At 41.0% G+C, this 21,763-nt stretch overlaps 1 protein-coding gene across 1 annotated transcript; it reads right to left on the bottom strand.

Moving 5' to 3' along the window:
* Window positions 1–2,579: 2,579 nt before the first annotated feature.
* Window positions 2,580–21,282, bottom strand: NOC3L (NOC3 like DNA replication regulator). Its single transcript, XM_059821112.1, has 21 exons — window positions 21,261–21,282; window positions 19,532–19,739; window positions 18,993–19,116; window positions 16,540–16,697; window positions 16,372–16,428; window positions 15,192–15,322; window positions 14,371–14,532; window positions 13,510–13,603; window positions 13,120–13,295; window positions 12,774–12,902; window positions 12,169–12,300; window positions 11,702–11,782; window positions 11,168–11,268; window positions 10,637–10,709; window positions 10,496–10,559; window positions 10,335–10,406; window positions 9,168–9,349; window positions 8,816–8,944; window positions 8,096–8,193; window positions 6,154–6,238; window positions 2,580–3,150 (listed from the first exon to the last, which is right to left on the bottom strand). The coding sequence occupies exons 1-21, from the start codon at window positions 21,267–21,269 to the stop codon at window positions 3,019–3,021; spliced, it is 2,397 nt and encodes a 798-aa protein (XP_059677095.1). The 5' UTR covers window positions 21,270–21,282; the 3' UTR covers window positions 2,580–3,018.
* Between the last annotated feature and the right edge of the window lie 481 nt (window positions 21,283–21,763).

The following is a 21,763-nucleotide window of genomic DNA, read 5'->3' as shown; positions in this document are numbered from 1 at the left end:
CTGCTTTTGCTGTTGTTTATCACAGCGAAAGAGAACAGCAAAATACTTGACTTCCTGTTAAAGAAAAACCCCAACTTTATAGGCATGTAGACATTATACTCTTCCAGTATTTTCATTAACGTACATATATCAATCACTTAATTTCAAGTTTAGGTATTGGTTAACATCAGAGTAAACTTTCGCTGGTGAAATGTGGTACCTTTTGGGGTGAAGCTGGAAAGGAATACAGTATCCTTGTTTGTGTTGGTTCCAAATATCCTAATAATGACAATACAACACCACTTGAAGCATTAAACGGCATTTTTTTGTTAACTTTTGTGAAAGCCCCATTAGCCAGATTTCTTGTGCTGAGTTATTATTGTAATAGGAAAGTTTATTCTGCTTAGCCACAGATTTTATTTCTGCAGGAATACCTGTCCACACATTCCTATGCCAAGATTGACAAAATAACTTTGTCCTTTTCTGTGCTTTTGGCTAGGTATGGACACCAATTAGGGAAATAAGTTTCATTTTTTACATTACAAAATATTTACAGGAAGCAGCTTCCAGGATAAGGTTTGAAAGAAAGGAATGTAAATAATCAACATCTTCCAGAAACATGCAGTCTGAGTGGTAGCAGGCCTCACAGCGGACAGTTCACAGGTGGAAATCTCACGCTCTGTTGCCTATTGGCAAAAATACGGAAGTATTTTATTCTATACTATTTTAAAACCACTGTTACTTTTCTACCAGTTTCTTATGTTTTCCTTGCGTAACAGGTGCTGCTTGCAGCAGTGTGACATGTATGGTACATGGGACAAAAGCTGGGCAGCCACAGATCCTGGTTATGTTGCAGAACTACTCAGTTTGCAGTAACTGGGGCATGCCAGGAGGTGTTCCTGTCACCTGAAGGGTTTCCTGTTTCTATTTTACTAATCCCAAGTTTAGCAGTTAGAAGAATAAAAATACTACATCAGTTTTAATTTTTAAAACCTAGTCACATTATTGCTACAAATATTACTGGATGAAGTATCTCAATAGCCATCTTTAGAAAGCTATCTGCTTCTAGAAAACACGTGCTTTCAAGAATTAAAGACTTCAACATAGAAATATCTAAGTATTTCAAGAACACATTCTCTTACATTTATAGTTGGGCTTTAAAAAAGAACTTCTTGCTGGTAGCTTTACATTTCAGTGAAAGGTTGAGTCTGCAGCTTCTGAAACTGAACTGTCTGTTCTGCTCTAGCTCTCTAAATGCTTCAGCTAACATTTGGGTTTTAATCACTGGCTGTTACCAGCCCACTACAAAACTCAGTTTACTTTTAGGGTAGCCCACTAAATGTAACAACAGTGGCATTTTTCCTGTCTGCGATAAATATTTTTAACTTCAGTAGTGGTAGACATTTGGCAGAGTTAGCAAATTAAACACAAAAATCAATAGCAGTAAACAGATTTTGTTCCAATACATGTATAGCATATTTCAGAATGACTTAGTTGTACAGTTGTCTTCCTCTGCCTTTTAAAGCATGTCAAGGTATTCTGACAATGCAACATCACTATGTGCCAGTCTTTATATTGTTTGGAAACTATGTAAAATGAACAATTTTAAAAGTGACTTTTCCACCTGGACTATTTTCTCTCTGCTGACTTGAAGAATAAACCTGTATTTGTATATGTTGTAAAAAAAAATAAATAAATGGTTTAAGATGTTGACTCTTCGCTTTGCCTTCCAGAACTGACAAATTACTGGCAAATGGCCCCCCTTGGAATTTTCAGAATTTAAATTGCATCCATATTTGCAACCACTTAACAACTAAAAAGAACTACTCAAAAGCTATGGAAATGGCAAACTAAACAGACAGAAACACATGTATTACCGTCAGTATTATGCAGACAGTTTTGTAATCTACGTAGTAAAAGATGTATTTTCTAATCCATTAATAGATGTCTATTCCAAAAAAGTTTGTGAATTTATGTTTAACTACTAGTCTGATGAATACGAAAAACATGTATTAAAATAAAAATAAATTACTTCTAAAACTATCTAAGAACCATAAAACAGGATAAAGGACTAAATACCCTAGAGAAAAAGAAGTATTTTCTGATTATTGTAAGGAGGTAATGTGACTTCAACAAAAGCTTTGCAAAACTTACAACATATATCATTATCGCATCATAGACTAAACACTACACAATGTATTAGCCGCCAGCCAGGGGCAGCCTATCACACTCCCCTGCAGAATGGAATTCACATAAAGCCAATACTCGCTTTTAAGTTATTTCATATATTTTACTCACTGTTTGCAAAGCCAACATCCAGCTGAAAGTGGATTCTAAAACAATAGGCAATAACTAATATTTGAGGAATGACGATTAAAAAAGAAGATTTAAATTCTTACCTTGAGTTTGTCCAGTACTCTTGACAGCAGTGGTTTATTGAAGACATTCTAGTAGACCATTCAATCATGGTGATAGTTCAGAACTGGAATTGAGTAATCTCAATTTGCCAATACCAAGATTCATTGGAGGGAAAAAAAACCCCACCAAATGCAAAATCATTTCAAGGTAAGATAAATGGTTAGGAGACTTCAGAAGAAAAACAGAAAAAAATGCAATACGTATTCCAAATCTCTAGGTATCTTAAAGTCACTATTACATTAAAATTTCCAAAATATTTATTAATTTATCAACACAACCCGGTGATTTCTGAGAAACACATATGCCTATATTCGGTTATAAAAATTAGAAAATATATAAACAAGAATACTACAATGCATGGTTGCATACAATTTTAAAATGACCTGGTTTTGTATCTTTTAAAATTACTGATGGGACTGTTCATTGTGGTTCCCAAGCCCTGAGAACATGGGCTTGGTAGTTAAGTGGAGAGGCCTTGTAACTGTGTGAAAAAACTGCTGTAACATTTTTTGTCTGTTTCTATATTCAAACAAAAGCCTACTTGAATTCCTTTAACGATAAGCGGTAATTTCTTTCAGCCAATCTTTCTCCATAATTAAGAAGCCAACTGAACATGATTATTTACTGCAAGGATGATTCCTTCAAATGTTTAGCAAAATCCAAGGGTTTGTGAACAACAGTCTCACTGATGTGTTGTTGAAGTTGTTTGTTCAGCTCTTCATCTATAAATGAATCCATTTGTGAGAAAGTATCCTGAAAATTACAAAATATTAGTTGCATTACTAAACAAGACCAGCATGTGTTTTCCAGGCATAGCTTAAATTAGCAGTCCTGTTTCTCTCCCATGCCCCCAGTCATCTAGACCAGACCTATGGAACTGGCTCACGCCTACCTGGCCTGCCAGTAAGTTTCACTTGCCTAGCAACAAAAGCAATGTGTCGGGAAGTCCTTCATCAGCTCATGGTTTTGGTGAGGATTTTTTGTTTTGTTGTAAACTGGGCTTTAGAAGAATACCTACTACACATAGCCACAGCCTCCAGGTCTGAAGGAGCTTATACACTGCTTCCTGTTGAACACACCTTATAAAAATAAATCAAGCATCTCTGATCAAAGGCTACTGAACACAATATTGCTAACAGCAGGAGTTGTGAATCAGAAAGGAATGCCCTGAACCCTGCCTCACGAGATCCCTTTTGGCTGCCGCCAGATCGGGAGCCCACCACTCTTTCCTGGTGCTCAGATGAGGAAGGCCATGCACATGGTTTATACCTCCCTGTTAAAGTCTTAACACTTCCACAGTTGAGTACTTTGTGCACTCGGGGACAAATGAGATCCTCTCTTTAGTTGTGTACAGGGAAAGGAACTCCAATTCAGAGCTTCTGTCACAAGGGGAGGGGGTGCTGACAGACAATGGCAGCACGGCACCCAGAGAAAAACATGCAGGACAGATAGGGTAAAACTTATAGATACTGCCAACATTTTTTAAAATGAGCCAAACAGCCAGAGAGTAGGCAAGTCCCCATGGTAATTTTCCCAGTTATGTCCATTATAACCACCTGTGGACAGTTCGTCCTCTCTGTTATCTTCCTCTTCCTTTGTTTCTGCTACCTTAAAGAGCTTGTGCACTTCCTTATTCAAGCACGACACAATCTCTCTCCTATCTACTGTTCCCAGCCTTGTTCTGTCAGAGCTGCTACTGTAACACCCTAGCAAGACAGACACGTCAAGAAGTCATGTAAAAGGACGGAATAAGTAAATACAAACACATTTCAGAAGTTGCTTCTCTAAAATAGAAAAAAAAAAATTGTGTTCTCAAGGCCTTAACTGACGTCAGTGAGTTACAAATTGGAGGCACTAACAAGGTTAATAGGTTGTAATGTTTTCATTAGGAAGAAAGAAAATTAATTATCACATTTTAAAGGACACACCACTCACCAGACATTTAACAGCAGTTGGCATCTGGAACATATCCAGCACTGAGGATCTAAAAAGTGTTCACCCATTTCTCCTCTTTATACACTAGCTCTTTGTTCCCTTCAAATTTACACTTTAAAGCTATAAACTGACACTAATGGGGATCAGCATCCTTCTACATACTTAATCAAAGGGTCTGGAAATCCAGCTGTCCTGCCAGCTACCCACACTGTGGAAAGACAGCTGGCTTTTTATTACCGCTTTTTTGAACACGTTAGTTCATCGTTACAAAAAAGGGACAAGAAACCTGCACTGAACCACTGCAAAGTGCAAAAGATAAGCATCACAGAATCACAGAATCACTAAGGTTGGAAAAGACCTGTAAGATCATCAAGTCCAACCAAAAAAAAAAAAAAAACCCCCAAAAAAACCACACCACACAACAACAACAAACCACAACACACCAAAAACCAACCCACCCAACACCACACAGCTCCATGCCCATCAAGCTACATCCCACAATGCCACATCCACACGCTCCTTGAATACCTCCAGGGAGGGTGACTCTACCACCTCCCTGGGCAGTCTATTCCAATGTTTCACTACTCTCTCAGTAAAGAACTTTTTCCTAATGTCTAGCCTGAACCTCCCCTGGCGCAACTTGAGGCCATTTCCTCTAGTCCTGTCACTAGTCACTTGGGAGAAGAGACCAGCACCCACCTCTCTGCAACCCCCTTTCAGGTAGTTGTAGAGAGCGATGAGGTCTCCCCTCAGCCTCCTCTTCTCCAGACTGATCAACCCCAGTTCCCTCAGCCACTCCTCATAAGACTTGTGTTCCAGACTCCTCACCAGCTTTGTCGCCCTTCTCTGGACACGCTCCAGCACCTCAATGTCTTTCTTGTAGTGAGGGGCCCAAAACTGAACACAGTATTCGAGGTGCGGCCTCACCAGAGCCGAGTACAGAGGCATGATCACCTCCCTACTCCTGTTGGCCACACCATTTCTGATACAAGCCAGGATGCCGTTGGCCTTCTTGGCCACCTGGGCACACTGCTGGCTCATATTCAGCCGGGTGTCGATCAACACCCCCAGGTCCTTTTCTGCGGGGCAGCTTTCCAGCCACTCATCCCCAAGCCTGTAGCGTTGCAAGGGGTTGTTGTGGCCGAAGTGTAGAACCCGGCACTTGGCCTTATTGAACTTCATCCGGTTGGCCTCAGCCCATCGATCCAGCCTGTCCAGATCCCTCTGCAGAGCCTTCCTACCCTCAAGCAGATCAACACTCCCTCCCAACTTGGTGTCGTCTGCAAACTTGCTGAGGGAGCACTCTATCCCCTCATCCAGATCATCAATAGACATTAAACAAGACCGGTCCCAAAACTGAGCCCTGGGGGACTCCGCTTGTGACCGGCCGCCAGCTGGATTTCACCCCATTCACTACAACTCTCTGGGCTCGGCCATTCAGCCAGTTTTTTACCCAGCGAAGAGTGTACCTGTCTAAACCACGGGCCGCCAGCTTCTCTAGGAGAATACTGTGGGGAACAGTGTCAAAGGCTTTGCTGAAGTCCAGGTAGACAACATCAACAGCCTTCCCCTCACCCACATTCATCTTGCTACATTAACTGATGCTGTAGGAGGTGGAACTATTCATACAGCTTTTCTTCCTTCTTTATAGTCAGTACTATCTTAATGCCAGTTAAAAAAAAAACTTGACATAGGAAGTACAGAAACCAGAACACCAAACTAAGTGTGCAAATGCCTGGGCACTGCATAGTGAGCCAGCAGATACAGGTTATATTGGTATATCACATAGTTAAAAAAGGACAGAGAGAAATGAGATGGTACCTTTCTTCTGGGTGTTACTGATGCAACAGGAGGATTAAAGGTCATTCCTCTCATACTGTATGCCTCAAGAAGTTCTGTAGCAGGCCTACAGCAAAAACCACAGTGAAAGAAAAACGGCATTAGATAACCTTTCTAAATAATACATCACCAAACCAAGAGCAGCTTCTCCCCACACACACCCTTCACACCCTCCACCATGCTTTTAAGAGAACTCCTCAGAGTAATGAGCACCACCTGGAAAAGACTGGAAGCCAACAGCTGGGGAACAATGCAAGTAAAAGCAAGTAAAACCTGTCTAAATACTCAGTTGGGGGACAGCAGAAGAAATGGGAGACAAGGAAACTCTTCTGTTGGCTTGCCAGCGCTCCAAGCACTCACTGCTTGCCCTGCACATATTTGAAAAAGTAAAAAAAAAAATGTGGATAAAGGTTACCTAGCTGATACAATCTGCCTGAATTTCCAACAGTTCCTTACCAAAGGGTTTTATGAAAACTAAGCAGCCATGGGAGAACAGGGAAGACATCACATGGGAAAAGAACTGTTTAAAAGACAGGAAACAGAGGACAGGAGTCTATGATCAGTTTTTGCAATGGCAGGAAGAAACTATGGATTTCCACAAGGTCTGTGCCAGGACCTGTGCTTTAAGCTGGAGAGTACCAAGTTACCTGTGATAGTAAGAATGAGCTGCCTGTGAAGAACTGCCGACAGACTGTATGAGATGGTCAGTAAAATGGCAAATGAAATTTAGTGGAAAAAAATCAAACATAGAGAAAAGCAATCTCAGCACCACATAAAACCAATAGGCTCTGAGCTGACCACTATCACTTAAGGAAAAAATATTGTTGTTATGACAGATACTTCCGTGGGATTGTAACCTGAATGCTGTTTGGAGTTGGAAAGAAACTGAGAACAGAACAGAAAGTAATTACATCAGTGTATAAATCCACATCTCAAATACTGTATTTGAGTCCCCAGTTCCCTCATCTTGAAATACTTGAATTGGTAGAAGTTCATGAACAGGCAACAAAGATGATCAAAAGTATGGAACAGCTCCTGTCTGGGAGAGATCCCTTCAGCCAGAAGAGATGGTAGACAGAGGGACAACATGGTAGAGGTCTGCCAAGTCATGTGATGCACAGAAAGAGTGTATTAGAGCAGACTGTTCATTTCACCTCCCAGGGCAAGGACCAGGGACTGTTAAATGATGCATACTGGCACCCGGTTCAAAACAAAAGAAGGTAGGTCTTAACATAATGAGCTGTGAACTCATGGAACCCTTACTAAACAGTGCTGTATTTGCAAAATGTGTGCTTTGGTTAAAGGGACACTGAACAGTTTTGAGAGGAATTCCATGAACAGGTACTAAACAGAACAGTATCAGGTTTAGGAAATCCACCAGGCTGAAACCAGTCGGAGGCTAGGACACTGCTCAGAGCATGTGTCTTACATGCTTGCCCTGTTTTTACTCTTCCTGAGGCACCTGCTTCCAGCCACTGCTGAAGACAGGATGCTGAACTAGATCCTTAGTTAGATCCTTAGGCTGAACCAGGATGCCTGTTCTTACCTTTTAACATACTATGGACCTTACACTGCAACTTGGTTTCCAGTTTACACTGGACAGCCACAGTTCAGGGATCCTGATCCATATTCAGATCAGGGCTGCTGATGCAGGTATTTTGCTCCCGTGGGAAGAAAGCACACTGCACTTTGAGATTTTTACTCCTGTCACAGCCTGGCAACAAGCCTCAAAAGAAAAAAAAAAAAAAAAAAAAAAAAAGGCAGCCAACATTCTGTACTGGCAGGAGAACAAAGAAAGTGGGTTTGAAGAACAGAATCTTTTAATTTTATGGATAATTATTTTTAGGGATTCCTTTAATAAAGTACGTGCAACAGCTACTTTTCAGGGCACTATTTTTAAAAACAGAACTCTTTGATAACTCACCTTTGGCTCAAATCAAGTGAAAGAGCTCCTGAGCCTTCAGTTGGAGCTCCAACAATAAGGTGAGATGCAAATTTCTGCACTGTTGGATGATAGTGTCTCTGAAAGAAAGGAAGAAACAAGGCAGCTGACTGAGGGATAAGGGATAATGTATTTATCTATGGATTCTCACATTTATTTCCATTTCAGTAAGATGGAAGGTTCTGCTTTTGTTTTAGATAGAGAAACTGAGCACTGGGGTTAAGTGAATGAGAACACCCAGTCATACATTTATTCACTAGTATGTCATGCTGTGAGCGTAACTCTCCACAGTTAATCTAACTCCTACTCCCAGAAGGCAGGAGAAAGGGCAGAGGAAGCCCTCCCCAAGCCCCAAACTCTAAACCCTGGCTGGAATGACAGATCAAGGTGCCAGTTGCTCCCTGGAGAAGGGCTGAACTGCTACGGAACTTAACAGATTGAAAAAGCCTCCAAAGGAGCCTTATTAGGCAACCTGCACTAAGATCCAGTGTGGTACTAACATACAGAATATGTAACATCCCCTTTTGACCTCATTCCTTCCCTATACCACTGTGCTGCTGTTCCTCTTTGAATGGAATAGGCTCAGGTGGGCCAGATTTGATTGATAAGCCTGAAGACCTCTGTTCTCTATTTGTGTAAAGCATATAAACATTTAGCAGCTATTTACTGCTGACTTCTCATATCACTCAGTTACTCACTAACCTGCAGTAAATGCAGCTCCCACAGAGCTGTGTTCTGAGCATTGCAATGCTCTGGTTCATCTAGTTCTGGTAGATAAACTCCACTGCCTTGAGATTCGTTGTCTAGTAAGAGGTCCATCTTTGGGAATGTCTACAACACACAAAAAAAGGACTGAGTTGCTTATATTACATGTCCAATTACAACATGGTTAAGTTCAGGATTCATTCCATGTTATTCAGTCTCAGCAGCATTTAAGGGTACTCTGTTTTCATCATTCTTAAGATGCTTCAAAATATTTTGCACAAAATCAATTTGTCAAAAAATTCAATAAGCTTTAACCAGTGAGCTAAAAATTCCAACAAGTAAAACTTACTTGCATTAATACCCTGTTTGTTGCCAAGATCCCAACACTGGAGTTTGGAAGTACATGAAGAGCAAGCGTGGAAAGTCGCTTTAGGAAAGCAAGAGCTCGTTGCCGGGAAACTTGCTTTCTCCGCTTGGCAAACATGACATCCAAGCACTGGAGCACAATCCCTATATCATCATTGGTACCACCTCAAAAGCAGAAGTTCATACAAAGAGTAAATAACCATTCTGAGGAACATACAGCTAAATATTCTGCTATTGACTGTAGACTGGAACCTGAAAAATAGCATGAAAGCTAAGAGGTTCAAACACAGCACTAATGAGATACAGACATAAGCATCCATCCTTTTTTGGTAAAAAGAGTCCAGCTTTGAACAGAAAAAATGTATCATTGTTTCTGTGCTCCTTTCTATGAAAATACTTTTTCCATCAAAAGTGTATAAAAATTAGAAGCAGTTGTGTTTTAACCCTAAGTGCATTCATTACATCATCTTTTATAAATTGTTAAATGGTGCAAAGATTTAGTCTTTTACCCATCCAGAATTGTAGAATGTTTTTTCTCAATCTTTCCTCCTTAGTGAATACAAATTTATGAATTTAATTAAAATTATGTTAATTTCAAACTTTGTAAGTATTTTTTTCCATAAACTATTCACCTTCTCAGAATTATTAGAAAATTTAGATTAGAAAATTAGAACATCAGAATTATAAAATTCAGAAATATAAACCAGATTTTAGAAAACAGAATTTACATTGAAATTACTTTAAAATTTGCATTAGAAAAATTAGAGATTTTTCTCTATTAGAGAAAGTATTAGAGAAAAAATAGAGAATTTTTAAATTGTCACTGAAAGAAACAATTATAAGGAAGTCAAAAAACGTAAAACTGAGGACAGGATAAACCCTTATCCAAGATCACATACTCGGCATTTCCTAATTAAATGACATGATTAGAACCTGTTACCATGGATTGCAATAATACTTCTAGTATTTGTATTGCAGTAAGGCAATGTGCAACTTGAGAAAAAAGTAGATTAAAACAGACAGTAATCTTTCCAGAACTCAGATATCTTAAAACAACAGTAGTTTATGAACACTATATTAAGGCTATGATACCAAACAAGCAGAATAAACATGATCTAGTTAAACACTGAAAATAAGAATCTGGAGTTACCTGCATGTAGGCTGAACAGTGTCTTGTAAAGATGTGTGTAGAATTTCATCGGATCAATGTTAAGAACATCACCTATTAACACAATCCCAAATAAATACATTTACTCCATTAATTTATCAGGCAACATTAAACATAAAAGTTTGTTTTTAAAGATCTCTTACCTTGACCAGAGAGTATATGAAAAGCACTGAGAACGCAATGAAGACTCTCACGATAGCTTAAACCCTAAGAACACAAAACTGATTAAGTATCCAAAAGAACATAATTTTAAGAAAACTGTAATAGAAGTAAGCTCAACTTACCCCAGATGCAATAAGAGAATGAAGGACAATCAACAGGTCATCAAAAAATTCCACGTTTATGAGATGAGCAAACCTTGAATCAAAGAGATTTTTATTTTTAAGCTACAGACATTATCTGCAAACTCAGTTCAAAGTATTTTGAATTGCCACCTTAAAAGCAGAGCTAAATCAAATGCTGAACATCTGTTATCTTCACATAGATGGTTGATTTCAGCCCCCAACTGCTAATCATGGCTTCCCTATAGCACTAGAGACCTGCTCGCGTTCTTCAGGAAGTAATCAGACAAAATAATGGAATCACATCACACCCTGCTGGGTTTGCATCACATCAATTCTATTATGGGAAATTTCACATCACATTGGAATGTTTTTAGAAGTAGGTGAAAACTTCAGCAGAGAAATAAAAGCATTTCAACAAATTTGTCAGGGACAGTCTTCTCTCACTGCTTATAAATCCCTTTGAAAGTAAAAAATCCCTTTAGTGCTTTATGTCTTTTCTAACACACAAAAGAATGTAGACTCCGTTCTTACTTTGCAAGGCCTTCTAGCACAGCTGGCAAAAGTGGAGACTTCTGAGCTTTCTTCAAGATTCTAAAGTAAGTTACAAATACAATATTCAAGGTCTCTGTGTGCTGAAGGAAAGAAAACAAAACAAAATACTTAGCATGGAAAACAGACATTTCTACTTCACTTAAGCGCAACTGAAAATGCTCCTCTCTGTCCAAGCCTGCACTCAGGCCTTCCAAATCAGCCCTGGCATTGTGTCATATGTTACATAGTGTCATATGTAACAGGAACAGGGCACCTCGAAGTCATATGTCAATGGATTCAAATACCTTTTTGTGCAGAGAACAGAAGGAAATAGGAATGGCTAAGTTGGCTTTCCTGGGTAAACTGAGAGAGCTTGGTTTTCTAAAACCAAGACCTCTGGCATAGGCAAAATGTTTGTACACTGCCAACATAATCTAGAGGTGTGGAACGCTGACAGGTTGGGATGGAGGGGTTACAAAAGGGTTAGGAGCTGCTATTTTGCAAAAATAGGAAAATAATCTCTAAATTACTTACCAACTTCAGTTTTTTTTCTTTACTTTCTGACGCTTCTGCTTCCAAGAGTTCTCGTTCCAGTTTCTCTTCTGCTTTCTTCCACTGAAAACATACAGTTGATTTTAAGACAACAGATTAAATGTTTCCAACCAGCCTGGATATCCAGGTTCCAGAAGTACCCAGAAAACAAATCTTCCATGCTTGGTGAGTTGCTTAAGTCACCCTGTGATGCTACAGGGTAACCAACTTAGATATATTCTTTCCTATCAGAAACAACCAATCAAAGGCATTATCAACACCAGAAAGAAAAAAAAAAGCTAGGAAGATAATTAAATTCCCTGTAGAACCTCACAAATATTCAAGTACAACACAAACACTAATCACTGATGTTGACAGTTAACAATGGCAACAGGAGAAGCGCAATCATTGCTAGAACAAATTGCTACATAAAGTCACTGAAGTAGAGCATGAGAAAGCACATGTCATACCTTTCTTTGCATTCTTGAAAGATTTTTTCTTTTCTCTTTGTAAGTCATGAACTTTTTCTTTGGTGCAATGTCTTCGGAATCTTTTTGTAATTCTACTTCCTTAATTCTTAAGTGAAGAAATACTTTTAACACCTATTGTAAAATAAAATAAATACAATGAAATGTGATCCACAACAGAGGAACGGAGAGGGTAAGAAATCCTGAATTCCATTCAGGCTAGTGGGCTCTGCTGGTCAAAGGTTCTTCTGTTTACTCCCCTCTTGTTCCTTCCTATCTGCATCTCTCATCTCTGCTCCCAGTTCCTTCCCCATCCAGCACTGTCCATTTCTACCCATTCATCCATTTGCCCCTCTCACTTCCAGTTTCTCTGCCTGACTTAACCCATGTCTCCATCGAGAGCTGATCTCCTCCTCCCAGTCTCCTTCCCCTGGCCCGTATCTCTCTTTCTGACCCTCTGGCTCAGCCCACTCCTAAGCTGCCTGTGTTCTGACAGAGTGAGGAAATTCTGCTTGTCTGTAGCCAGCAGCTGCACTAACTTTAACTTTCAGATGTCTTTTAAACCACTGACAGAAGAAAATTGTGTAGTACAACAGAAAGACTCTTACCTCAGGTCTGACGTTGTAATTTCTACCCCTCACAAGGCCAGAAATGACCTTAACTACACCGAGTGAAGCATAGCCTAACTTGTCTTGTTTAAAGAGCTTCTTAACTGCCTCAAAGCACAGTTCAGAAATCTGAAAAGTGAATTCAAACAAATTCTTCTGTAAAGCGAAGCCTATGACAACAGCTAACTGATAATACTGATGGTATTTACTAATTAGAAAGTGGACACAGCCTGTAAAATAGCAAAAAGATATGGCCACAAGATCTGGATATTGTGCAATAAAGCTCAGAAATAGATTATTTTTCATACAAAACAAGAACTCTTTCCCTAATCAGAAAGTCACTTACCGTTTTTGATGCATCATTCATGAGTGGAACAATAAGAACAATAATGTTGTTGTGGAAGTTAAAGTGGGGCAGGGCCACAAGCAGCTCACACAGACACTTCACTGCAATCTCTGCTAGACCTTTATATGCTTTTAATGAGATGACATTGCTTTTCTTCAACTTCCTTTGTTTCCAATCTGCACAAAATATTATTTTTAGTGATTACTGTTCAGAATGTAGCGAAGCTTCTAAATATTTACATTTTTAGTTATTGCAGGCATTCTCCCACACGCTTACATGAAACAGTACTTGCATGAAAGACAGGAGGTAGCATTCAACCAGAGGAGGTTAACTGTGATGCTGCAAACAATTTTGCATTTACTACAAAAAAATGGAAAGTGTTGACTGTACCTTTAATTGTTTGTTCCAGATTCTCCAAGTAAAATTTATACTGGCTCACAAGGCCTTCTTCAAATTCTCTCAGTTTCTGAGTTTCTTTTTTAACCTGTAAACATAATACACATGAAATTTTATTTAGAGAGCTAAATCCTGAAATTAGCCAGTGGTGAAAAACCCTGAAGTTTTAAAACAAATTATCAGATACCTAAGTAGTTTTTTCTTCTAGACAGACATTCCTAGAAATGTATTAAAAATAAAATATTTCTACATATTTCTCTACATGTTCTTCTGCTCAGAGGACCTTTTCCAACTAGGCTGATTTCATTTATAGGTACTGAAGCGAACTTTGTAACTAGATGTTGTTTTAAAGCCATGACTCTAAACTGCACTACCTATATTCAAGAAACCTTCTAAATAATTGGTTAAAAACAAGCTCCAGAAAACAAGTTACTCTGCATTTGTGTAGCAAATTATTGAACACATTACACAGAAATCTGTGCCAGTTAGGTGACAATGTTTCATAATTTGCTTGCTTTCTAGTTCCCTTCAGTGTGACACAAAACACTTATTCCAAGGTTTATGATGAAAGTCACACAGGTTTGGTATGCTACTTTCATATACTATTTTTTCCCTCCATTACCACCAGCATGTCAACTACTTATTGAAGGAAGTACCTAAGAATTAAAGGTTCAAAACAAAAACCTCTGCCCCTGAAAGTGTCACAGTTTCAGAATTTCAACAAGTACTTGTGTATTTGTCAACTTTTGCTCAAAAATATAAGTTCATATTAAACAAATCAGTTATTAGAATTTGGCATAACTTAAAAAAATCAGAACTACACACAACAGTCTATAAAGAAATTTGGTATTTCACCTTGGTAGCCTTTTCTACTTCAGTCAGAGGCCGAATTTTGTAAGAAGGCACAATATCTTTGAATATCTCCATCAAAGAAACCATAACCAGCTTCCGAACAATCACGGCCACATTAGGATCCTGTTCCATCAGCATGGCACGCAGCTCCTTCAACTTTTTAATCTGATTAAGAAAAGAGGCAGACAAAGTCAGCTGAAGGTCACCCACAAACCACTGTACAAGCACAATGTACATTTCAGCAAAAGTTTGCCACAAGAAATGTGCCTCATTTTTAAATATTAGAAAGAGAAAAAAAATTAACCCAGCAGTTACTCAGACTTTACTTAGCACTACATGAAGACCCAAGAAATGCTAGATCTCCGAACAAAATTTTTATCTTGGGAATGTTCAAGCTACCCTGCTATTACAAACTTGCACAGAATCATAGCAAATTACTAGCATATCCTAAAACATTGAGAAATACCAGACACAACCCCGAAATGAGAGCTTAAATAAGGGCCATGCTTAAGGAACAAGGTAGTTTGGACAGGAAATACCACAGACAGTATTATTCCTAAAACCGCAAGGATTCAGAGGGACAAATTACAACTGAACAGAGCAAACACAGTCACCTGGATCTTCACCTGATTCAAATCCTTTGTACCAACCTATGGCAGCAGTTTCACTGTTTGCCACCCCGCGAGAAGTGATACACCACCTTCTTCCTTGTTCTACTCCTGTATTTTTCCGCTTTTGCTATTGTTTGGTCACTTCAGATCTTTATATTGACTTACTGCACAACACAGGCACACATACATGCATGTTAAGTAAATGCTACCTACATTGTTGTCTGGCTCAGAGAGAATGGCTGATGCTAAGGCAGCTATGTGCATCTTCCTTTCCTGCAGCTTTTGTCTCCTTTGAGCTGCCATTTCCTCAGGAGTGAGAACAGGCAGGTGTTCTTCATTAAAGTCTAGCACAAGGTGTGAAGAGTTAGAAAGGAGGGTCACTAGGGAAGCCACTTAGCAAATACTATACTGCAAACTACAGTTCTAGATACTGCACTTCAGATGCGTACCATGATAACACCACACAAGAGTAACACATGCAGTTCCACAGTAAAAGAAGCTTTAAGAATGACCTTGCTAGAGCTTATATTAACCCAGAGATTAATTTTTGCTCCACTCCAAAATCTTACGCTTGCAAGAAGAAACGGACCAAATGTTTTTGAATCTGCAAATGGTATTCCCTAAGTACAGTGAGAACATATAAACTCAACATACGACCCCAACTCTGCCAAGAAACTGCAGTGCTCTCCAATTTGCAGCAAATTATTCACCATTCACTTTTTATTTTAAAAATACAATTCCTTTATCTGCATATTCTGAGCATTATTTTGCTGCAACTATGTCCTTCCTCAACTTCAGATTATACTTAGAGAATAATGACCCAGAAGTGGCACAGTTACAACTGCAACTGTTATTTGAACATGACTCTTAACTGGATAGCAAACTGCAAATCAAAATCTGAATTTCCTGGTATTCTGATGTTTTCAGTAAAAAATTTCAAAGACAAAGACAGACACTCAAAAGCCTACAGAAGTCTGTGTCCTGAAATGCATTTCAAAATAGTCTCAGAGTAATCAAACTAGAACCACAGCATATATTCTTTAAGTAAGTCCAAGACTTCCCTTCTCACTAGAAAAGATGACACAACTGATATAAGGAACTTCATGCAAACATCAGTTCCAGGTGAAAATCAAAATAATTTTGAAGAAAGAAATTCTGAAGCCAGCTGTTCGTCAGGTCCTGGGATCCTAACAGGTAAGAAAGCAAGCTCTGAATCACTGTTATGCTTTGGGGGCAACATGGTAAGGAACATATTCAATGACACCCTGAACAAAATACACTTAAATTACAAACTTCCTCAGGGAACAGCAAAGTACTCTTCAGATATGTCAGTGATTTGGAAAAAACAAACAAACAAACAAAACAACAAAAAGCAAACACGATGTTTTATTACCCTCTGCTTCCTCCATTTCTTCTGTATCCTCTTCTTCATCCTGTGCGACATTGAGAACTGCAAAAATACAGTGTCTAGTGTCAAGCATGTAATAAACACCGTGGAATTTTAAGAGAATAAATAATATATACCTTGGCTATTATACTGATTCTGGAATCTGTATGTTACCTGGCTTTTCCATAGTCTGGGGAATAATGCCACCTTTGTCTTTGATGGGGAGCAGATGGATGAGTTCTTTTTCTGGCTCAGTCTGCATACGTCTTGGCACCTTCTCATACTTGTCAATCACACTTTCATGTTTTCGTTTTTTGACGTGAACAGGTTCACTGAAAAATACAAGGCAAACTAAATGAATTAGCCATCTAATTAGACATGAACCATGTATGACAGTATACCAGCTGGATTAAGTGTCTGCACTCAGAAAAATAAAAAATGGCTGATCTTATTAAGTGGAATGTTTGAGTGTGTTCACCATTGACAGCACCAGTCACCACTCAGTCAAACAATGTTCATGTGGATCTGTACAGGATCTTTGAATTCAGGACAATACAGCTCTTCCCATCTCCTTTTTATAGGAAACTAAATGTGAAATGAGCGAAGACAAAATGAGATTTAGTTAATCTGGCAGGCCAGCCAACTTCGTGAATTTTGAAATGTTGGCATATGAGTGTAAACACACACACACGCGCAAAATGCTTGCATTGATTTTGAATTTACAAAAAAAAAATCGATTAAATGGTGTAAACAGTTATATTACAGGCACACTATGAAGTGTGTTATCTGTTCATCTTATTACAAAACTAAAAGCCAGGGATAAAGAATCACATTGTTGAAGGCACATGGTCTGTCTTGTAACAGGAACACTGCTTTTGTTCTTGTAAGGGGCAGAGTTTCAACTATGGACACCTGAAGGACTCTGAAAGCTCTGGGCTCAGAGGCTGCTAAGCTTCAGAAAGTAAAAATCACTTGTATGAGAAGTAGTTTTATGTCCCAGACTCTACCCACATTCCCTGCTACACATGACACAGTGACCCTACACATGCATTGTAAGGACAGTGCACCAGCCTCAGCCTTGCTGTCCCTGTGCAGATCAAACCTTTCCTGTGTACCCAAATCCTACTCAACAAGCACAGGCATTCTACACATCTGTGATTGATCTGTTGAGCGTGAAGAAGATACCGCTGCTGTGAAAACAAGGGATATTCTGGGTCATACCAGACATCTGGAAACCCTAGTACTAGCTGATGGGTTTTGAGATGGCACTGCTCCCGTTCATGTAGCAGTAAGGGACTCAGGGACCCTTCAAAGTAAGGCAACAGTGAACAAATCAGATAAAGATTGTAAAGGCAAACATCCTTCGGAAACATGATTTCAGCCCTAAAATATTAAAAATTCTGGACAAGAGTAAGTAAAATACAAAGATGCAAACCAGAAACTATTAAGATCTCAGCACAGCCTGTCTCTCACCTAGGCCAGAGTGCTATTTTACCTGCCTCCCTCCCCACTGTGCTCCCCCACTGCATGAGCAGGTGCCCTGGCATGGCTGAGGCTCACTAAAAACTTAACCCTGAGCAGTCCTGCCATGAAGGACTCCACCAGCAAGCAAGCAAGACTAGGATCCTCTCACTGGACAAACAGTCCAGTGTCTTCCTTAAGATGTCCCACAGCCTCGCTCTCCCCTACCCTGCCTTGACTTCCCAGGCAACGCTTAACCAGGATGTGATAATGAGTGGGTCAGTGCACATTTTTATTTATCTGTACTCCACATTAACTTTTACCACTACTACTATCACTTTTCTACTCTGCTTACTGGGAAAGCCTGTGTCACACCCCGCTCTCCAAGGATAACAGAAATAATCCAGTGTGGCGTACCACCCTTTTGCAGGATATGTTCCTAACCTGCACATAAGAATGTAAGTATTTAGTCTGTGCTAATATGAACATGTAATTTGTAAGTCAGGTGATATTTGACAAGTTCTTAAGAATTATTATAGTTGATCAGAGTAAAGCAGATTAAAAAGACAAATTCTCCAGTTTAAGGGAACACTATGAAAGAAGCTAAAAGCTAGTAACAGTAAAACAGCTAAAAGAACAACTATCCTTCTATGTACTTCATTGTGAACTCTACCTAACACCTTGCTCCAGAAAACTGGTAACAAATTTTTTGTATGAATGTTTTGGTGTTCCATGTGTTTACAGACATGATTTCCAGAACCCTTGGGGTTTTTTCACAGCAATTTTTTGCAATGCAATATAAAATTATAGTGGCCCAAAGTCCAGAGAATGTCCTGAATACTCTATACAGAAAAAAAGACTCTGTATACAGATTAAAGCATTTCTTTCAGTTTGAGGAATGCTACTCATCTCACAGCCAGGGACCTCACGGGAAGGAACACTGCAGAAACAGTATCCTGAAGATCAGGCAGAGCAGGTGAATGTACTGATACGCATCAATACATTAATACTGAATGTACTGACAGACTAAGGAAACACTAAACTGGAAGTGCAAAGAAACACCAGACTGAAAGTGACCTCCTGATATATGTATTACATTACATATTAGTTACATATTAACCACACAAAGCTGAATTAATGCAAAAAACAGACATCACAATACTCACTCAGAAGAAAGATCTCTGGTTAAAAAGGATGCTTTTTGAGCCAAATCCTCCATTAATTTTAAGTCATCTTCATCCATCATGTCCAGTGGAAGAGCATCTTCTTCCTCTTCTTTCCATTTTTCAGCTATTTTAGAAGATGATATGTACAGATTAAGATCCTGTATGTATATTTAAACTTGAAAACCTAACCCTGCCTACACCAGTCAGACCATTTTACACCTTACTTCAACCTTGAGCTCATCAACCTACCTTCATGCATGTGTTTTGTGTTATCTCAGAAAACTGCCCCTTTATTCTGACATACAACAATGATTTGAGCAAACACATTTCTACTATCTCCAACTGTTGGATATTGTTGCCGCAATGGCTACATTTTATATTTTTCATAACTTTCCCTTTCTTTAAATAAGAACAGCAATTATTTGCACACAGAAAATGAAATGTTGTTTTCTTGATACATAATTTTACAACGTGAAGCAGGATATTTGGTAACCCTTATACCTTTCCACTTACAAAAATAACTCTGAGCAAACACTTACCAACTTGTTTTTTCTTGCATTCTTCCAATGGAAAAGGTTTTCTAGAGATAGCATCTCTGACAGCCTCCCTTAGCTTCTTTTGTTCTTTTCGATACTTCTTAGCAGCGCTTTGCTGCTTGTACTGTTTATTCTTTAATTTGTTGTCAAGTTTTATTTTACTAGTTCTCAGTAACTTGCGAAAACTTGGAACTCGTTTTGTGTTTTTTCTCTAGGAAACAAACAGAAAGCTGCAAGTAACTGACACGTTCATAGCCTTTGTGAAATTTATTTCACTGTTTCAGATCTCATTAAGTTCATATTTCTATCAGGGCTGAAGAAGGTGTTTCTTCCAGATGGTATCACCAGTTAGCTCCAAATTTACCCAACTTTGTTAAATTTTTGAGAAGAGAGACATACAATTTTTTTTTATTAAACCCTATGTCCACCACTTTTAGACACATGAACACTCAAAGTATGGTAATCATTGTTAGGGCACAGTTCTTTGCCATGCGTGCTCCCAAGCACTCTGTCTCCTCTCTTCACGATGCTGTTCTTCCCCAGCACATAAGGTTAGGAGGAGGGTCTGGTACAAGGCCACAGCCTCAGGCAACTCTCCTCCTGCAGCACAACTTCCCCATGCTGAGCTTTGGCTCTCTCCTGCCCGGAACTCTCCACGACAGTAGCTGCACGGAAGACACAAGGCTGCCCGCTGCAAGGCTCAGAACAGCGTGATGCATAAGCTCTGTACGTGTTACAGGTGCCAAAGCTCAGGGAGCCACACCGGTCATGAGAAAGAGGGCCCAGGGAAAGCCCAGAGGCGCAGATCAATAGACACCCTGTACCATAACCGCAAAACGCTCCCAGGAGTGTTCAGGATGGCAACGGAGGCAGCACAGCTCACCCACCGAGGGGCATGGGAAGGCAAGGGCTGCCGAGGGAACATGGGCCGTTGTATTAAGGGTCCTGGGGGGGGTGTGGGGGTGTCCCTTCGGTAAGGGGAGCGGTGGCTGGACCAGCGTGGGGCTCCTCCAAGCTGCAGCTGTTGCCAGTTCACCTTTATCTTCCCTTTTTAGATTTGGCTACTGGCAAAGCGCTGACGAGACAGAAGCAACTGATGCTTGTCCCTATGCCACACACACGGCACCGTGAGCTACAACAGCTACAGACAGACAGCAACGACCCTGCCTAGAAGCCGGCTCAGGCTCTGCCTTTCCCCTCCCGATGCCACCTCACACCCCGAGTGCCTGTGAGCAGGACGCGCTGCAGACTGCCCCGCTCTCTGCTGACCCTCAACCTCCGACGCCACGCTCCTCAGCACAGCGAGCAACGGCGATTCATTCCTTCTTCCAAGCCTTAGCTCCGGCAAAATCACCCTCCAGAGGTGACAGACGAAGGTGTACGTTGCGGGGGACCCGCCGCCGAAGGGCGGGCTGCAGCCCACTCTCGGCACGCCGCATTTTACCACCCGTCCCCCGACGCTCGCAGTTTCGTCGTTTCCTGCAGCCCCACGGCCGCGGCAGCACAGGACAAACCCGCTCGGCCCGAGGGGAGGCGGAGCCAGCACAGGAGGGCCCTCTCCTCCCGAGGAGCCCGCGGCGGAGGCCCAGGGGCCGCCCCCCGCACCAGCCGGGCCGCCGCCGCGTCAGCACAGCCAGGCCCCGCGGCACGGGTCAGCGGGAGGCCTGGGCACCGCTCCCCCGTCCCGCCCAGCCCCACAGCCCACCAGCCGCCCCCCACCGCAGCGTCCTACCGACTTCATGGCGGCGGCCCCGAGCGCGTGCTCTGCCGGCGACGGGCAGCGGAAGCGGCGGGGCCGAGCCCGTGCCCGAGCCCGAGCCCGCCCCCGCCCCCCGCGGCCGCAGCCGCAGCGGCCCCTGGCGGCGGAGGGCAGCAGCCGGCGGTGAGCGACAGAGGGGCGCCTGCTCCGGCGGGGAGCTGCTCCCACCTCAGAAATAAATCCATCTTCTCTTTTAATGCTCCACCCTCTGCCCCGCACCAAAACACTCCCTCCGGGAGCGGTCTAGCCGCCTCCGAGCTCACCCTCGAGCCTCAGAAAGAGCAAAGCTAACCCCAAAACGTGCTACGCTGCCCTTCCCCTCAGCTGCTGAGGGAGGCCAGAAAGGCAGGTAACAGACCTGTGTTGAGGGAGGCGGCGGCTGCACCGCGTGTTCATCAGTACACCACCCCCCTTGAGGCACGCTCTCGCCTACTTAGCAGCAAGTTATGGAGGAAGGGAAAAGAACCACACCACAG

Source organism: Gavia stellata, chromosome 9, assembly GCF_030936135.1.
Source record: "Gavia stellata isolate bGavSte3 chromosome 9, bGavSte3.hap2, whole genome shotgun sequence".
NCBI classification, from domain to species: domain Eukaryota; kingdom Metazoa; phylum Chordata; class Aves; order Gaviiformes; family Gaviidae; genus Gavia; species Gavia stellata.
This window is presented reverse-complemented; position numbering and strand designations above follow the sequence as displayed.